This window comes from Chelonia mydas, chromosome 19 (genome assembly GCF_015237465.2).
Source record: "Chelonia mydas isolate rCheMyd1 chromosome 19, rCheMyd1.pri.v2, whole genome shotgun sequence".
Classification (NCBI taxonomy): Eukaryota; Metazoa; Chordata; order Testudines; family Cheloniidae; genus Chelonia; species Chelonia mydas.
The window spans coordinates 2,589,680-2,610,012 of record NC_051259.2 but is presented as its reverse complement, the minus strand read 5'-3'; the positions used below and the strand labels follow the sequence as shown (position 1 = coordinate 2,610,012).

The window sequence follows — 20,333 nt, the reverse complement described above, 5'->3', positions numbered from 1 at the left end:
CCCCCCCCCATCTCCACCCCCGGGCCATGGAACCACCCCCCATCTCCCCTACCCCCCCGGGCCATAGAACCCCCCCCATCTCCACCCCTGGGCAATGGAACCACCCCCCCTCTCCCCTACCCTGAACTCCCTCTTATACTCATCCACATATTAGGCTTGTTTTACTTTAATGATAAAAAGAAAATGCCCCTGCCCTCACTAGCATGTATGACTTAGGATCAGCTCCTGATTTATTACCGTAAATCTACTATTGACATTTTACTGGAACTAAATCCACTTATTCATATCGACAAGTTAATTTGTAGCTAAGAGAAGGTTCCTTATTTCTTGCAAACAACAGACCACAAAAGTAATCCAGCTGAAAGTTACTTTCCAATTGCTACATTTATAAAGAGGAATATCACTACGGGGCAATAAGAAAAGGGGTAGACAGCCTTTAGGGGCTGAAGTTTACATTGCTCAGTGCCAACAGGTTTACGCTAAGGCAGAAAAACCTATGCACTCGGGAAAATATTTCTGAAGAACTGGAGTCCGCTGTTTTGTGATGGGGTAGAAACAAATAGTGACGAATGTTACCGGTACAACAAATATACATCAGGTACATAGAAACGCAAAGATGACACTTTCTTTGATAGTTGGTCATTTCGAGGCCTCTCATGTTTATGAGTGCAGCAAAAAAGAGATTGCTACTGTTTAGTGGTGGACAGACGGCTAGCTCCATGAATTGAAGCACACAAAATCTCTGGCTCAACTGGCAAAGAGAAGGGACTATTCCTTCCATGAGTGCTTAAGAACCACGCACAAGCTAGTATATATTACACCAAGCTTCACATTTCCCATTATAAATGGTGTCTAACGTATCCAGACTTCCCCCAGCTAAGGTTCAGGGCAGAACATGAATGCCCACTTCCCCTTTCCTTGAAATACTCAAGATTCTAAGTCTGAGGCATGGAACAATCTAGAGCTTTCACAGAAAATGAAGGAAGCAAATATTGAAAGGTCACATTTAAAATTAGAGTGGTTTTGGTAGCATGTGTATTAATGCCACCCAGACTGATTCTGGGCTCTGAGGCTGGCCTGTGCATTCAGTCATGACACAAACAGACAGGATTTGTAATAGCTCCCTGTGGTAGGAGACTAGCAGCAGGTTTCTGTCTATGTCAAATTGTAAGTGACTAAATAAACAGCTTCTTGTTCTGCCTGTGCCTCTGGGAAGCAGAGTATCATAATTCATCCATCATAGCCAGTAAATCATCTCCCTTGCTTGTGCTTTGACTGGGCTGATCCGTCACCTCAAACTCTCCCATGATTCGAGCCAGCTCCTCGTTCTGCTGTTGGTCCTTTTGAAAAGGAAAAAAAAAACCCAACATCTAAATTCTTAATTTCACAATTATTGTCAGAGAGTTCACCTCAAGACTTAAGGTCCAAAATTTGACCTAATTTAGAACTGTCATCATAACCTTAGAAAATCCCTCAGCATTCTGAATTTTATGTATTTTAACATAAAAAGTATGTTTAAGAAAATATTCTTTTCAGTTACGGAGAAATTAACTAAACCCCTGATGAACCACCAGTTTTGTAAACACTACAAATAAAAACAGGTGTGTAACCCCCTCTTCCCCCCATTGGTTAATGATAACACTGGCCATTGCTTTTCCCTTAAAATAGCTAATGATGGAGCCTGCCCTTGCAGTTCTGGCCTGTGCAGACCACAGGACTGGAATCAGAATACAAAACTCAGGTGACATACTTAACCACCTGCTTAAAGTTAAGCATGTGAGGATCTGCAGGTATAGGGCAACAGGAGCAGGCAAATGGTCCATAGGGTCTGCCTTCTCTAGCCTATATATTTTTAAAACTTTGTGCTTTGGCAGGTGAGTAAAGGAGATACAGTTGCAGATATTTGCTATATTTCAAATTCTGTTACTTTGTAATTGCTAAGTCTGCACATAATTTCCATTACTGATTTGTGATCTTAACAGGGTTTTGTCAAAATACATTAATATTTTTAAAATTTATCAATTATTTTCTCAGAAACAAAGAGATGATAAAGATCAACGATCTGAAATACACTATACATGCCTGGGTTGCTTGTATGTTGATAACTTTGTAAGATAACTCTTCAGGCCTGGTCAATGCTGCATATCTGATTGAAAGCATAAAAAAAGTTTACTTAATCTCATGTATGACAGATAAGGGAGTGAAGGGGAAATATCGGGTTGGTTATTAATTTACTGAGCATCCTTCTTCATATAGCAACCCCTGAACATCCATGATTCTTTTGCTAACTATGGAGAGATGCTAGTATTTCTCTAGTACAAAACACATCCAGCTAGCTTTAACTTTAACTAATCAGACAGTGGAATGGCAGCCTTTCTCTTCCCTCCCTCCCCTCCCCCAGCCAGAAAATAGATCCTTTATCAAAGAGACTAGGATGATTTGAGCTGAGAGACCGGATTCGCTGAACTGTCATTAAGGCTATAATAAAGCTCTTATCTTGTGAAATGTTTATTTGCTTAAAAGGAGCTGGAGGGAGATTGGAAATCGGATAGAGAGTATTTCGCTTCAGCCACAAGTTCAAATCTATCAGGTCACTAGCGATCAAAAGTCATTACCATCCAATGGGGAATTAGAGGCCTCAGTCACTTTATAGTGGAGAAGACTCCACGTTACAAAAACCCCCACCTGTGCTAACTGGATTTCTGGTTGGTAATTTCAACAGTGGCCAAGGTGTGAACACACCAGAGAGACTGAACTCCTCTCTTGTCCCTGGAGAGGATCCATCCAGGTCAGGATTGAGCCATAATAGAAAGCTTGCCCTGTGCTGTACCTTCGCTTTGGAGAAAGGGCTTCAGTCTCCAGGACTGTCAATGCTATGCCTCTCCCCAATACCAAAACCACACACACAAAACTGCGTTGGAATTAAGCATACCTTTCCTCCTCATCTGTTGTGAATAGGTTTAATCGGAATCCCGGCTCACTGCCATTGGGTTTCTTGATCTCCAGGCCTCCCATTAGTCTAGCCAAAAAGTTCAGTTCTTCTTTAGCAAGAGGGTTAGGGGCTGCATTCTCCTGCAGAAAACAATAATGGATTCATTGGATGGACAAACAGAAAAAGAAGGACAATACTCGTTTTGCTGGTTCCTGGTATTGTAAAGGACAACATTTTTCAGTGTGATATTATTATTATTAAATATTTTATATTATAGAAGCAATATGGTGGCTGACTGATGTTTAGCGCATATGGACTCAAACTGAGGTGACACATACAGGACAAAATAATTGTCTGGCTAAACCGAACAGCTGAAAAGTCTGTAAAACCAACTTCCAATTGTTTCAATAGGTCAAACAACTGGTTAGGGAAAACAACAACAAAAACAACGATTTTAGCATGCATAAAGATCAGGACAGAGAACAATACAGAAAAAAATTATTAAACCATGATATAAACCACTGGTAGCCTCCTCTAATACGCTCTGGTCACTCCATGGCAACAAGGACAGTACAAAATTGGAAGGAGTTCAGAGAAGGCGAACAACATAGAGGCCTGGAAAAACTCTCCTATACACAGAGCCTTAAGAGGCTGGGATTGTTTATCTGAGAAAGGAAGATGAATAGGAGGGATCATGATAAAAGTATATAAAATACTGAATGGTCTAGAAAAGGAAGATTGGGAGCTTCTGTTCTTCATGTCTCATAAAAGAGCAAGGGAAGACTGAATGAAACTAAAAACAGTGGCAAATCCAAAACTGATAAAAGAACATACTTTTTTACATAATGCGTAATTAGACCAAAATACTTTTTGCCACAGAATGTCACTGAGGTCAAGAACTTAGTGAAGCATGACGGGGATAGAAGGACATCCAACCTTTGTATGGGATGCCAAACTCTTGGATGCTCCTGACATATGCGTCTCTACTGGCCGACTAACACTGTACCTAGAGGGAAAAATAAAAAAGTTACTGCATGCAGGGAAAAAACAGTCAGTTCCTGTACACAGGGTAGGAGCCAAAGAAACTTCTCTGCCTGCATAGGCTCAAAATACGGTTTCTGGATGATAACATTATATCCATACATTCTTTTCTGGGGACAGTGAATAATTGGGATGAGCAGTTCTAATTCAGTTTTTTGACATACGGACTGTGCTAAAGTGCTTGAGTGAAGAAAAGTACAAATGGGCAAAAAGTACTCCTAACTCTTCTTTCCTGAATGGCAAAATTACTCAGAAGAAATCTATGTCATCAAACGTATTCCCTGAATGCAACCTAAGTGATCATTACATGCAGCTCACAGAAGGTGTACTACTAAACTACAGATCCAGCCATTCCTCAGCTCTGCTGTGGACAGGAGTTGAGATTTTGCTGTTTCTTTTCTGGGGCTATTTATATACATCCATACATAGCTACTGCTAGTTGTGTCCTTCTCCTCCCAGGAAGACATCACTAAACTAAAGGTGTCAAGTTATAAAGAGCAGCAGAAGTGGCATCAACAAGCCAATGAGATACAAAGACTGAAGACATATTTTCCTCAACAAATCAAGAGCCATTTATCTTCAAGGCTGACCTTCAGCAGGTTTTATTAAGAATTTTATATGTAGTTTCTATGTAGGACAGTTTACTTACATATTTGTCCCCAGTTTAAGCACTCTGTCTCCATAAAGATCAAATGAACCTTCCCTTTGTGGACTGATATAATTTCCACCATTGGTGAATTCAACCCTTTTAACTTCATCTCCGTTGCAATTAAACATCCTTAAAGGAATAAAAATAAATCATTGTTATCTCAAGATATTTAGTGATGCTCTTTAGTGCTGACTTGCTTTGCTCTTCATACTGGAGGATGGGGAATCAAGCTCTCTTCTGTCAAATGTTTGATACTATTATAAAAAATTACTAAATTGATAACAGGCAGTGGTGTAATTTTGAAAGAATAAATAAGGGGCTGGAACATAAGGGGCTGGAACAGGGGATTACAGACGAAATACTAAGCCTTTCATTGCCAGATCATTGCCAGATTGTTCCAAATCCTGAGCTATATAAGTAATACCCAACAGATGTTCAGTGATCTATGTGAAATGAATGATCGTTTTGGTGCACTTCCCACTGGACAAGTATTCTCTTTACAGTTGGTACCAACTGCTCCTTTGTGGGCAGCCATGCACACTGGGGAGCTGCATACATAATAAATAATGGTCTAGAAATCACCTGATGAGTCCTGGAACTTCTGTTCCCCATGGAACAGGACCTGATATTGGCAGCACAAAGCGACCATTCGAGTTTTGTACTTTATCCTTTAGAAAGATGGAGACCTGCAAAGAAACACCCCACCCACAAAAATACCAGTCAAATGACTCCTAATGTAAACCATTTGGAGCCTGATCCTGCAGCCTTCCTGCATGGTAATTCTTGCCAAAAATCAAAGGAAGACTGATATTTGAAAGAACTGTGGGATTGGGCCCACAGTAGTCAAATTCTAGTCATCGCCCACAGACTGGAAGTATTACTCTAACTTTAACTGATCATACTCAAATGAATAAAACAGAACCCTTTATTTTTTTTAGGAATGTCGAATCCTTGCTGTCAATCCCCAGTTTTTCATGGTTTCTTAGTCAAGCCTTTAATTAAAAAGAAAAATGTTTGTCAGTCGAGTTTGTACATAAACAGGTATCTCTGGGTTTGTGAAATCTCCCAATAATGAAAAACCCAAGTCCAGAAAACAGTCTGTATATTAGTATTTAAAGAACTGCAGCTGAGTATGGACAGTCGTTGCTTTTCATACCATTCTAGTGAAGGGGACGTTCATTTAGTAAAAGCTCTTGGGCACACTTGTTATTTATATTGTGCTCAGTTTTTTCAGTTACAGAGAGATCAAGCACATCAATGCAAGTTACAAGCCTGAGCAGCAAAAACACACCTGTTTCAAAATAATGTAATTATAACAAAATACGTACATTTTATTGCCACAAAATCAAACTCACTGTTTTTCTTATGGGCTAATGAAATGGGACACTTACCCTGATGTGCATGTCCTGAAAGAAAATTAGGAGTGTTTGCCTGATCAGCTGAAATTCACCAGCAGAGAGACAACTGTACATCTAGAGAACAGAAAAGAAATTATAACTGTAATGTTTCTAAGCTGTTCTGTGAATGACCTGTCCCATCTAGTCAAATGTGGCCACAAAAATGTCAAAATTGTGTTGCAAATAAAAATCAATAAAGGGCAGTGTGGTAAGCTGTCATTGTTAACAAACCAATTCCAAATTCAATTCCTACTGAAGTCAATGGAAAGACTTACACTTTCATGGGAATTGGATTGGGCCTTAAATAAATAAAGAGCTTAAAGTGAGCCAATATGAAAACAACACTGGAATTCTAAACTGTTCAGTTTCAAGCAGTGTTTTTAAAACACTTCAGAGCCTTCCTTCAGGTTCAGAGGGGAGCAGAGTGATTTGAGTTGTTCCCTAAGGTTGAAAGAAAAGATCCACATTGGAAAAAGAGTGAAAAAACAAACAGCTGGGCGGTCTATAGTTTATCCAATAATTGGGCTCTTACATCGATTAGCTGCCGAAATGTTTCGTCCACTTGGTTAAGAATGTTAGGGGAGTCTCGTATAAAATCCTTGATAGCATCCAGATGATTGAAAGTGACTAACAGTATGTCTTTGGGTCGAGGACAGAGCAGAACTTGGTATTTGAAAGCCATAGTCATAAGATCATAGAGCTGTAAAATAATACAGGGAAATCCGGTTAGATCAAAAAGCCTAGGTCAGCCGTCATCTGGTGCAAATCCTACTGTCAAGTCAAGTTTAATCTGGAAAGTGATTTTGAAAACTCATCCCAATACCTGTATGGTAAGAGCTATGATCTTTTATTCCTTTGGTAGGTTTTATACATACTTATTACATGCAGAATTTAATTTTTAGTATCTAAACCCATAAAGTGTTCACAGGGGCTTCCCTCAACCTCCTTAGTTACAGCCACAATTATTTGCATGTAGAAATACTCTTTGCAGGCACACATTCAGGTATTTGCACATACAAAATTGAGAGTATGAATTTGGGGATGCCCAAACAGTAATAAGCATACACACAGTTAAAATTAAGACACACCTAATGAATACCCCAAATCAAACACTTTCACACTATCAAAGCAGAAACATAGAGTTTTGAATTTGTTGTTGTTTTGAGTTATCTTACTTTGTCTGATACTAATGTGTATTTTCTAACACCTTTCCTGGGTTTAGAAAGAAAGCAAAGAGGAGGAACTTTTGCATGGAGTATTTCTGTCACAAAATGCTTGATAAACTGAGAATGATATAAAAAAATTCTACTGCAATCAACACCCAGTGAGAAGCAGCATTGAAGAAAGCAACAAATGGCTTCTAATATCTAGAATAACTTATGAGGGGAAGACAATCTTTTTACCTTATCCATGCTCGCCTGATTCAGCCTCATGATTGAAGCATGAGCCAACCGGTCATACACTGTTCTCAGGGCCTTCTTGGAATAGAGTTCCTGTGGTTTAAATAGCTCCTCCATAAACTTTTTATTGAACATAGTTGTGATGATATCATTCATAACTGTAAAGACAAAAGAACCCATCTTGTTGATTTTCTATACTGACAGACTTCAGAAATAGCTAATGCTCTCTTTTGTTCCACATGGAGGACACAGACAGTCGGGTGTGCGAGGATTCATATGAATTGTTACCTATGCAAACCACACACAGAGCCACAACAGAAAAAAATACTGGTATTCTATACCAGCAAACACTTCAAGTGTGGACGCAGCTAAACAAAAACCATCTCCGGTGAGAGAAACAAATTATACTGGTAAAAGTGCAGTTCTGCCAGTATAAATGCATCTACACTAGGAGCTTCTGTTGGCACAGCTCTGTAGGTCAGGGATCACACTTCTTCACCCCTGCGAATGACAGAGCTGGGCTGGCAGAAGTCTGTAATGTAGACATAGCCATAGGCAACAAACACTTTTTTTCTGATGGGAATAAGACTCTTTTTAGTGCGTTGTTTTTAAAGTCATGTCTATCACTTTTATTATTTTTTTATTTAAATTAGAAATGTCTGGTTCAGTGAATAGGCTGATACTGCATCTAATGCTTATTTAGCTGTAATTCTGCTCCACAGGGAAAGCTTTGTGGTTCTAAATTAGATTGGACTTACACATTACCATCTTAAAATAAATTATGGTCAACTGAATCTTTTTCTCCCTTTAGAAATGTAAGAAATCAATTTCTTTTCCTCTTTTTAACAGAAGTCTATCAAATTATTCAAGGTTCCTTGTCTGAAGTTTTTGTGTTGCACAGATTTGGATTTCTGGTGGTAAGGAAAGCATTTCAAACACTGGCACCACTGGAAGATAATACTGAGCTCTTCCACTGTGATTTTCATATGAGAATCTCAAAGCACTTCAAAACATTTAATAAGCTTTACAGCAACCTGATGAGGTGAATAATACCTTTTTATGTATGTATATTGAGGCACAGAGCTGTTAAGTGACTTACTCAAGAGATGCAGTGACAGAGCAAAGAACAGAACCATGGCGTCCTGCCTCGCAGTGCTCTGATCTAGCCATCAGAGTACACTGCTAGCGTACACATCTAGAGAACACTGTACACTGCTTTTCTGAAAGGGACAAAGGCCACCAGGGACAAATTTAGCAGTGATGCGAGGAGGTGTAACTCCACTGTCTTCAGCACTGAATTTGGCCCTAAACTCTGTATCACACACACTCACGTCCCACTATGGAAATGCTGAATGAAAGCGAATATTGCAGTCCATTCCAAGACTACAGAGCAAGGATCAAGCCTCTTCTAAGCAGATGACCACTAACAAAGATAGTGATGCTAGCAAATTCAAAGCGGATTACAGAAACCTCTGGGCAGAAGTCAGAGAACAAAGAGATACTTGGTGGTCGTGATTAGTTATATAAATACTGACATTATTTCTTACTGGTAGAGTTAGCCGTGCACGCTCACTATTGTAGGAGCGGGGTGGTGAGTGGGTCTACTGCACAGCAGTGGGAGCTATGTCGCAGCAATTTTCACCTTCTCTGGCACTAAATAATACTGGAAACTTAGACAGATATCCAGGGCAGCTGCTAGATACCATTCAGGTGCTGAGAAGCTGGAAACAGATAATTCAGGGTGCTGGAGCGCAAGTCACTACTGATGCAATTCCCTCTATGCTTGCTTGGAGGTAATATTTACAAAGATGCAAAATAGCATTTCCCCTTGTGGGCATCTTAAGACATTTCATAGGGGATCCCAATCTATTCTCAGCTTCTAAGAAGCAGTGACCCAAATAAAAGCAACTACGATTAAAAGGTTTTTCTTCCCCCCACTGCCCACCTTTGGAATGTACTGTCCATAAAACATTTTATTTGTCAGTCCTAGCCAGAAAAGTTTGCTTCACAGCAGTACAATGAATCTTAATCCAACATCCCTTTAGTAATGAAGAAAATCTAATGCAATGTCAATAAGTATCAATCATTACATACTTTATTTTGCAGCTGGGCAGACATGAAAAAAATCAGACCTTCTGCCCCATGGCAATACGAACATGAATATTTTATAGCTGTTTGCACACACTGCACACTTTTTGTGCCCACCAAGATCCATTAAGGTTTTCTCCTTCACCTGTTACCAGTGCCATCCAAACAAGTAGCAGAACAATCCTATTTAGAGTTGCAATAATACTCAAAGTCTCTCTATAAGTGTTTCACAATGGTATGGAATGGAATGAAATGGGACGACTTGTATTAACCACACACATCAATCCTTACATAAATTAATTCCTGCAATTAAAACCATTCACATTTCTTAAAATAGAGCTGTGAAAGCAACAAATATTCAAATAAATAAACAAATAAAAAGGGCACAGTCAACCCCAGTATCATTCAAAAAACACACCTTGACAACACACTTCTGATAGTGAAATGTGGTATTAATTTCTTTATAGGAACTAAAGACAATAGCTTTGGATCAAGCAAAGGGATCCCAGAGTGTAGGTTCTCCCAAGGAGAACATGTTAGCCATTTGAGTTTGGGAAAATAAAAAAAAACAGAGGCGCGTCACTCTAAGCAATGCAGCAAAAAGGCAACTAAGCACAGAGGGAGCTCAGCAAGCAGGACCAGGGAAAGGGATCTAAGTGCAGACAGGAGACATTCCCACAAGGAGAGAATGCAATGGATGAGAGAGAAGATGGAGGATTCACAGAAGTTCTTCCATAATCATGTCACATGAAGTGAGCTGTAGCTCACGAAAGCTTATACTCAAATAAATTTGTTAGTCTCTAAGGTGCCACAAGTCCTCCTTTTCTTTCCACACATCTCAGTTTCTAATGCAGTTTAACAACAGATGGCTCACCTGCATGACAGGAAGCAGATAACTTTCTTTCTTGATAAAGCTCCTGCTTCCCAGATTACATTCAAATCAACCAAAGGAATAATCCAAGACCAAAACAGTTACACATTTTTACCTGCTACAAGTTTCCATTTAAAACAAAATCCAGGTACACAACTGCTGACAACCAACGTGATAACTGACTCCAGCCGTGAACAACAGACACATACATGTTCACATTACAGTCTGCCAACTACTAATTACTGCTTCAGACACCAGTCACAGGTTACATTTTACACAGTTGCAGCAGCTCCTTTAGCTACTCATTGTGTAAACGTGAACAATTTTATATTAATGATAAATAACTGAAGTCAATGAAGTAGATGAGGATGGGTGAAGCCTGAATCATCATGATATCATCAACAACAGAACCTTGTGATTTTGGACTGTTGACTCCTCGGGGATCGTTCCTTTTAATAGTAGCATCCAGCAATGGATATGGCATGTTTTTACTGTATAATCCTTGCACAATGAAAGTATTAAAGCTTTACTGATTGATCTATGTGGAATCCACATTTGTGCCTTGGACCAAATCAATATGAAAATCAGGTGGTTTTATCCTCCGCATCCCACTTTTGAATGTGTTACATTAGAGCCCGACAGAGCCTTTTGATATGCTAGTACATTTTAAATGCTGCAAGAACATGTAACTGCACAAAACACATTGTGGAGCCACAGAGAAGAACGGAAGCAAACTCCAGCATATTCACATGTCAATACCACTTGATATAGGGCTGTCAATAAATCGCAGTTAACTCACGCGATTAACTCAAAAAAATAACTGCGATTAAAAAAATTAATCACAATTAATCGCACTTATAACAGTAGAATACCAATTGAAATTTATTAAATATTTTTGGATGTTTTTCTATATTTTCAATATTGATTTCAATTACAACACAGAATACAAAGTGCACAGTGCTCACCTGATGTTATTATTTTTTATTACAAATATATGCACTGTAAAAATAATAAAAGAAATAGTATTTTTCAATTCACCTCATGCAAGTACTAAAATGCAATCTCTTTATCGTGAAAGTGTAATTTACAAATGCAGATTTTTTTGGTTACATAACTGCACTCAAAAACAAAACAGTGTTAAAACTTTAGAGCCTACAAGTCCACTCAGTCCTACTTCTTATTCTGCCAGTTGCTAAGACAAACACGTTTGTTTACATTGACGGGAGATACTGCTGCCTGCTTCTTATTTACAATGTTACCTGAAAGTGAGAACAGACGTTTGTTCACATGGCACTTTTGTAGCCAGCGTTGCAAGGTATTTACATGCCAGATAGGCTAAACATTCGTATGCCCCTTCATGCTTCAGCCACCATTTCAGAGGTGATGCTGATGATGCTTGTTAAAAAAATAATGCATCAATTAAATTGGTGACTGTACTTCTTGGGGGGAGAATTGTATGTCTTCTGCTCTGTTTTACTCGCATTCTGCATATATTTCATGTTATAGCAGTCTCAGATGATGATCCAGCACCTGTTCGTTTTAAGAACATTTTCACAGCAGATTTGACAAAACGCAAAGAAGGTACTGATGTGAGATTTCTAAAAATAGCTATAGCACTTGACCCAAGGTTTAAGAATCTGAAGTGCCGTCCAAAATCTGAAAGGGATGAGGTGTGGAGTATGCTTTCAGAAGTCTTAAAAGAACAACACTCTGATGCAGAAACTTCAGAACCCAAACCACCAAAAAGGAAAATCAACCTTCTGCTGGCAGCATCTGACTCAGATGATGAAAATGAACGTGCGTCAGTCCGCACTGCTTTGAATCGTTATCAGGCAGAACCCATCATCAGCATGGAAGCATTTCCTCTGGATCGGTGGTTGAAGCATGAAGGGACATATGAATCTTTAGCGCATCTGCATGTAAATATCTTGCAACGCCAGCTACAACAGTACCATGTGAACGCCTGTTCTCACTTTCAGGTGACATTGTAAACAAGAAGTAGGCAGCATTATCTCCTGCAAATTGTAACCAACCTTGTTTGTCTGAGTGATTGGCTGACCAAGAAGTAGGACTGAGTGGACTTGTAGGCGCTAAAGTTTTACATTGTTTTATTTTTGAATGCAGTTTTCTTTTTTTTTGTACATAATTCTATATTTGTAAGTTCAACTTTCATGATAAAGAGACTGCATTACAGTACCTGTACGAGGTGAATTAAAAAACACAATTTTTTTTGTTTTTTACGGAGGAAATACTTGTAATAAAAAATAAATATAAAGTGAGCATTGTACACTTTGTGTTCTGTGTTGTAACTGAAATTAATATATTTGAAAATGTAGTAAACATGAAAAAATATTTAAAATAAATGGTATTCTATTGTTGTTTAACAGCATGATTAATCATGATTAATGTTTTTAATTGTGCGATTAATCACAATTAATTTTTTTAATCGCTTGACAGCCCTACTTACATATCATAGTGAAAAGCACCTTAGCTAAATGTACAGAGAATGCTGAAGGCTTTATTCTGAAAACTGAATCATAACTATTAAAAGGAAGCTGTTTAAAGAGGTGTGGGGCCCTGGAAACTGGAGATCAGGGAAGGTAGGGGATTAGGGAATTGGGAATATCCTTACAGAAATACTGCTATGCAGCATACATGATTACTGCCTGCATTTTACACATGAACAATGCTCACAGAACTCATGCAGTCATATGCTTGTATTTCTATAAGGTTAATCAACAAAGACATTCAGATTTGGCTAGAAAGTTCTCTGGTGAAGATACCATCTATTAATATGCATTGCTCTGATTATAATTAATTTTCAGAGAAGCTATTTTTAAGGGCTGCATGATTGAAAGATATTTATTGTTAAAGGGTCTTTGATTTACTTGTGTTTAGATCTAAAATTATTAATGTATTTTTTAAACAGAAAGTCTTGGTTGAAGAATCACCTGTTTTGTGTTCTTGACAACTGCTACAACTACAACACTGTGGCAACAGGGTTCGGAGTGTATATGTGCATATGGGTTCGGTGTGCGTATGTGCAAATGGTTGTGTTGATCTACTGCATGCAGCTAAAAGGTTACAGTACCTCGTTTCCTATCCACATCTGTCCATTCATCTACACGAAGCATACAAAACAAAAACAGTGGTTCAAGTAGTAAGAACAATACTTGCAAGGAGATTAAAAGAAAGAAATTGGAAAAATCTAGTTAATGGACTTTATTTTTCATGTCAGCATTCAATGCTTAACAAGAAAAGGCTGCCTGCCATTTTTACCTTTCACTCACATTAAAAACCAAACACCAATGGTGAAATCCTGGCCCTTTTGAGGTCATTGGCAAAAATCCCACTGACTTCACTGAGGCCAGAATTTTATCCCAAGCAGATGCTCAGCACTTTTGACATCAAGCTGGGAAAGGGAAGAGCTAATGTGTCTGGTTGTTTTCAATACAACTAGATTTATTACTCACAAGTGAACAATAGAGAGTCAGCAGTTCTAACCAATGATATCACAACATAGCTGTAACCACATCTCAACCGAAATAAAGCCTGAATCTTCCAGAGTGCAAAATGCAGCTACAGCAGTGCAGGTCCTATGTTCTCATCGAGATGTGTCAGAACTTGTTCACTAATTCACACCTCATGGGTCATTATGTTTACTGGCTTGTTTACACTTACCCCACTGCAGCTGCACCAGTGCAGCTACTGTAGCTCTAGTGAAAACATTACTTACGCCAACAGGAGAGCTTCTCCTGACAGCACAGGTACTCCGCCTCCCCAAGAGGTGGTAGCTATGTCAGTGGGAAAAGCCCTCCTGTCGACATAGCACTGTCTATACTGGGGGTTAGACTGGTATAACTACGTCTCTCAGAAGGATGGATTTCCCACATCCCACAGTGATGTAGGTATACTGACATAAGTTAGTAGTGTAGGCCAAGCCTAAGTTTTGTACCTCCAGCCACCTGAACAGTACACAGCGATGGTGCAATAAGATAGCCCTGTCATTACTTTAGCCATTATAATATGAATGGTTAAAAATAGCTTCCTGTAATCTATCCTCTGCTACTGTTAAGCAGTTTTTTCAGGCTGGGAGGACAGATGGAAAAGCATAATGAACCTTTTCCCTTATTTCTTATTGTTATGAAATTTTAAAGTTCTTGGGCTCTCCTTCCCTGCCCCATATAAAATCATGGTTGGGAGAAGAAAGTGGTTTATTTTTAACCTTAATTTGTTTAATTCAGAAAATGTTACAATGAGAGTTGCATAATGCTACTGATTTAAGGTTGGAGCTTTTGTGCAGTAAGTATGAAATCGAAGGGGGAGGTACATTTAATAATGACGTTACAACTTTATAAATATAGGGTCCAAAAACATGTTACTAGGATAGGCACAAAATCCAGTAGTCATATATTTATGTTTCTCTTATTTTTAAAATTTTGTGTTTTTGTTTCTCAGGGGCTCAGGAAGCCACCTCTGGGTCCAAAAATAACACTTCAGCTGCTGTTATTGCGATATTTCAGAACCAGGATGATGAAAATATTGTTGAGAAGACCAAATCTTGAGTTATTTTGGTTCCATAAATGGATCCCTGAGGCATTCAGCTCCGAAATACAAATACAGAGATATTCAGGTTTATTTGGCTTTCCATGATAACCAAATGCACAATCTTAGTTTTTACTTTCTTCTATTGTAAGCCTCCACCCATTCCAGCTCTTTACTGAAATAAGTGTAGCAATCTCTAGTATGTAAAGAAGTGATGATTTTTCTGGAGATGTAGATAAGTATGATAACTAAGGCTATGATTTAGTCACGGGTATTTTTAGTAAAAGTCATGGACAAGTCACGGGCTAGAAACAAAGAATCACGGTCCATGACCTGTCCATAACTTATACTATAAATACCCCTGACTAAATCTTGGGGGGTGGGGGTGGAGGGCGCTGCTGAGGGGGAGCTGGGGCTGCTGCTGCTAAGGGAGGTGTCTGGGGGCCCCGCTGCTGGGGAGGTGGGGGGGGAGGGGCCAGTGGCACCAGCTGCCAGGAGCTGCCAAGCAGCGGCTACTCTGGCCGCCTGGGAGACCGCTGCTCAGGCGGTACCTGGCGCCAGCTGCCTAGGGCTGCCAGAGCAGCATCCAGTGCAGCTGGCTCCGGGGCCACTCTAGCAGTGGCTGGTGCAGCTGGTTGCGGGGCTGTCCAAGTGGCTGGCTGCCGAGCCGTTCCAGTAGCGGCCAGTGGGGCTGTCCCTAGGGCCACCTGAACAGCTGGCCCTGGATCCAGCTGCTTGGGCAGTTCTGGGGTCAGCCCCACTGGCTGCCACAGAAGTCACGGAAAGTCACAGAATCCATGACTTCCGCGACCTTCGTGCCAAACATGGAGCCCTAATGATAACAGCTTCATGCAGTCATTACCAGAGAGGTACCTAGTGTAAGATAGCATAAATTTATAATGGTGAGAGTAATTAACCATTGGAACAATTTACCAAGGGTCATGGTAGATTTTCCATCACCGACAGACAATTTTAAAATAAAGATTGGATACTTTTCTAAAAGATCTGCTCTAGGGATTATTCTCAGGAAGTTCTATGGCCTGTGTTATACAGGTCAGACTAGATGATCACAATGGTCCCTTCTGGCCTTGGAATCTATTAATCTAAGACCATAATGGCCTGATTAGGAAATGTTTGTTATGACTATGTTCTTTGCAGTATCCTTCTGATACCACAGTAAGTATATTAATAACTCTCCTATATAAATGAAATACAGGGAAATATCACCCAACAAACATGACTGCATGAGACTAACTTACTACTAAACGGTAGATCACTTTGGAGCAGGAGAGTGACTGATCATATTTCAGAGTGAAATTGCTAAAAACAGGACACTGCCATGAATGAGCATCTTTGAGGTCATTTTTGTGCTGCAGCAAAGTCGCGTCTTGGTAGATGGAATTAGTAGGAGAAGGATAATATTTCACCTTATTCTGTATATCCATGACTGGTGTTCTCTCTATTTGCTTCTTGGTCTTCTGGGATTTCCTCATTTTTCTTTTTTAATTCCCACCCTCCTCTCCTCTACTTCACAGTGACCAAGAGCAGAGATGTAGATGCTGCCCTCCAGTCTGTTCCTGGATCAGTGGGAAGGAGTCATTCCTTTCCCCAAAGCAGCAAAGAATGTGTCCTCTGCACACCCAGTAAAGTCTTCCACCTGGGCACATTTTCTCCTCCGCCCGACGTCGTATCGTTTTACATTATAATATTCTAGTGGAACTCATATTCTAGTGGAACATACATTTCCCATACACAGGCTTCCACCCAGGCAGCTACAATGAGGTGTTCACATCTGCCCCTAAATTAAGGGGATCTAATCACAAACCTTGGTTTCAAACTGGAACTGTTGATTTCAAGGTTTCCATAAAAGATGTAACAGTCGGAAGAAACCTATATATTAGGTAGGGGGATAGAGCATGACTGTGCTGTACAGAATGGAAACGGAGTATAGACAGCTGGAGTGTAGCTTTGATCCACATTCAACAATATCCTCCCCCCCCCCCCCACACTTCCATTAGCCAGAATTTTTCTGTTCAAAATGTAACATCACCATTTACATCTATGAGTCTAAGTATCCAGCAGTGCTGTGTCTAAAACTCCATTAAAGACAAATTTTAAACATGGTTCCAGAAAAAAACAGCTTGGCTCAGTATGTACTTCCAACAAGCCATTTTAAAATCAGTTTAGCACAAAATTTGCTCATGGAGTCTCAGCTATTTAGAGGGCAGTGTACAAAGCCTCTTGAACAGAAAGCCAAAGAGACAGGATCCAAAAGAGTGTGTGAATTATTTGTTGACTCTCTTTAGGGATGAAGCTAAATTGAGTAGTGGTGTAAATATGAACGTAACTCTAGAAATGTCAGACACGTAAAAGAAACTGAGTCTTTAGGCAGATATCCACCACCAGCATCTGGAGATGTGATGCCTCCCCATTAGGGCTCTGGAACTTAGTCCTAGGATCTGACCTACTAGCCAGAGGCCAACCAAAAGGCAAGGAGAGGGGGAGCTACAGTCACCCAGGAGCAGGAGGGATAATACAGGTGAGAAATGCACCTCCCCTATTCCCAGGTGCTCAGATTCTCTCTAAGTGTTTATATTGAACATATCAACATGGCATCTGAGCACCCAGGTGCGGTCTTCGAACTCTGTCCTATTTTTCTATTCTGTGCATAGCAGATATTTGATACATTTGAAGCACCAGCCCGCCTGGCTTCTGGAAGGGAAAGTGTTGTTTCACTGCCCTGCAGGGGCACTTGATTTGTGGGCTTGCTGCTCCACCCTACCCGCAGCCTCTGATGTTCATATCCCCTTCATTGGTGAACAGTGCCAGCCCTGCCTCTGGGGCTCAAAGATTCCTGAGCACCAGTGTGAAACTGACATGATTGTTTGCTGTCCACAGGACTTTAAACAGCAACTATAAAATTTGGGTCACAGACACAAGACTCCCCTTTCAAACCACAGGGGCAAGAAGTGGGGCCTTAAAAAAACCCAAACAAGTATCTAATTTCTGCATAAGGGTCTGAGCTGCTCCAGGAAAGCTTCCTACTGGCCCCATGGAGAGAGCATGTTGAAGCCTGTCACAGGGATGGAACTCAAGTTGGGTCCATTTCAGAGGTGCAGGGAAAGGGGTGGTGGTAGTGGTGGTGGTGAAGTTGCCTCCTCTAAAAAGCCCTGACCTTCCCACGTGCTCCATTCCCTACACCCCGCTCCCAGTTTCAGCCTAGGCTATGATACACAGGAACTTCTCCGCCAGCCCGCAATATTGGAGGGGCTCTAAAGCCAATACATGGCAGGTGAGTGGGCAGAGTAGCACCAGGGCAGTCTTGCCCCAGGCCTCACTTTTGTGGCCCTTCTTAGGGATGCTGGGGGGGCGGAGGGGGGCTGTCCCCTAGCACAAGGCTGTCACCTTTGCGGGCCTGCCCCCTGGGGATGCTCTGGGGAGGGGCAGGGGGGGCTGTAGCGAAGGGCGCCCCCCCGGGGATGCTGTGTCGGGGGGCGGCCCCTCGGGGGGATACTCTGGGGAGGGGTGGGGGGGCTGTAGCGAAGGGCGCCCCCCCGGGGATGCTGTGTCGGGGGGCGGCCCCTCAGGGGGATGCTCTGGGGAGGGGCAAGGGGGACTGTAGTGAAGGGCGCCCCCCCGGGGATGCTGTGTCGGGGGGCGGCCCCTTGGGGGGATGCTCTGGGGAGTGGCAAGGGGGGCTGTAGCGAAGGGCGCCCCCCCGGGGATGCTGTGTCGGGGGGGCGGCCCCTCGGGGGGATGCTCTGGGGAGGGGCAAGGGGGACTGTAGTGAAGGGCGCCCCCCCGGGGATGCTGTGTCGGGGGGCGGCCCCTTGGGGGGATGCTCTGGGGAGGGACGGGGGGGCTGTAGCGAAGGGCGCCCCCCCGGGGATGCTGTGTCGGGGGGCGGCCCCTCAGGGGGATGCTCTGGGGAGGGGCAAGGGGGACTGTAGTGAAGGGCGCCCCCCCGGGGATGCTGTGTCGGGGGGGCGGCCCCTCGGGGGGGATGCTCTGGGGAGGGGTGGGGGGGCTGTAGCGAAGGGCGCCCCCCCGGGGATGCTGTGTCGGGGGGCGGCCCCTCGGGGGGATGCTCTGGGGAGGGGTGGGGGGGCTGTAGCGAAGGGCGCCCCCCCGGGGATGCTGTGTCGGGGGCGGCCCCTCGGGGGGATGCTCTGGGGAGGGGCCGGGGGTCGGCCCCGCGGGGTGCTGTGTCGGGGAGGGTGCTCTGGGGGGGGAGGCCCCCGGGGATGCTCTGTCTGGGGGGCGGCTCCCCGGGGATGCTGTGTCGGGGAGGGTGCTCTGGGGGGGGGGCAGAGGGGGGATGCCCCCGGGGATGCTCTGTCTGGGGGGCGGCCCCGCGGGGTGCTGTGTCGGGGAGGGTGCTCTGGGGGGGGGCAGAGGGGGGAGGCCCCGGGGATGCTGTGTCTGGGGGGCGGCCCCCCGGGGATGCTGTGTCAGGGGGCGGCCCCTCGGGGGGATGCTCTGGGGAGGGGTGGGGGGGCTGTAGCGAAGGGCGCCCCCCCGGGGATGCTGTGTCGGGGAGGGTGCTCTGGGGGGGGGCAGAGGGGGGATGCCCGCGGGGATGCTCTGTCTGGGGGGCGGGGTGGCGGGGCGGCCCCCCCGGGCCGGGCTCTCACCTTTGCGGGCCTTCTCCCCGGGGATGCTGTGTCGGGGGGCGGCCCCTCGGGGGGATGCTCTGGGGAGGGGTGGGGGGGCTGTAGCGAAGGGCGCCCCCCCGGGGATGCTGTGTCGGGGGCGGCCCCTCGGGGGGATGCTCTGGGGAGGGGTGGGGGGGCTGTAGCGAAGGGCGCCCCCCCGGGGATGCTGTGTCGGGGGGCGGCCCCTTGGGGGGATGCTCTGGGTAGGGACGGGGGGGCTGTAGCGAAGGGCGCCCCCCCGGGGATGCTGTGTCGGGGGGCGGCCCCTCAGGGGGATGCTCTGGGGAGGGGCCGGGGGTCGGCCCCGCGGGGTGCTGTGTCGGGGAGGGTGCTCTGGGGGGGGGGCAGAGGGGGGAGGCCCCCGGGGATGCTCTGTCTGGGGGGCGGCCCCCCGGGGATGCTCTGTCTGGGGGGCGGGGTGGCGGGGCGGCCCCCCCGGGCCGGGCTCTCACCTTTGCGGGCCTTCTCCCCGGGGATGCTCTGGGCCCGCAGCCGCTGGTCCAGGATGTAGAGCATCTCCCCGCCCAGGTTGAGGAAGAGCAGCGGCAGCGAGCGGGCCGACATGGCGCGGGGCCGGGCAGCGCCTGAGGGGCCGCCCGCTCCGGGCCCCCGGAAACGCGACGCCGTTGCCAGGGCACCGAGGAGGGGGCGGGAACCAATCCGGGGGCGGCTTATTGACGGGGTCGGCCTCTTAAAGGGGAAGGGGGGCGATTTGGCCGACAGGAATCCCCGGGGCTCCCCCCGACACGCGGCGC

The 20,333-nt window shown here is 43.9% G+C and overlaps 1 protein-coding gene across 1 annotated transcript; it reads right to left on the bottom strand.

Annotated features, from left to right (window-relative positions):
* Window positions 1-150: 150 nt before the first annotated feature.
* OSCP1 (organic solute carrier partner 1) lies at window positions 151-20,291 on the bottom strand. The gene is made up of 10 exons (XM_037881908.2): window positions 20,031-20,291; window positions 7,423-7,577; window positions 6,552-6,719; window positions 6,014-6,094; window positions 5,205-5,308; window positions 4,623-4,751; window positions 3,869-3,938; window positions 2,933-3,072; window positions 2,083-2,146; window positions 151-1,340 (listed from the first exon to the last, which is right to left on the bottom strand). The coding sequence occupies exons 1-10, from the start codon at window positions 20,140-20,142 to the stop codon at window positions 1,224-1,226; spliced, it is 1,140 nt and encodes a 379-aa protein (XP_037737836.1). The 5' UTR covers window positions 20,143-20,291; the 3' UTR covers window positions 151-1,223.
* Window positions 20,292-20,333: the final 42 nt, after the last annotated feature.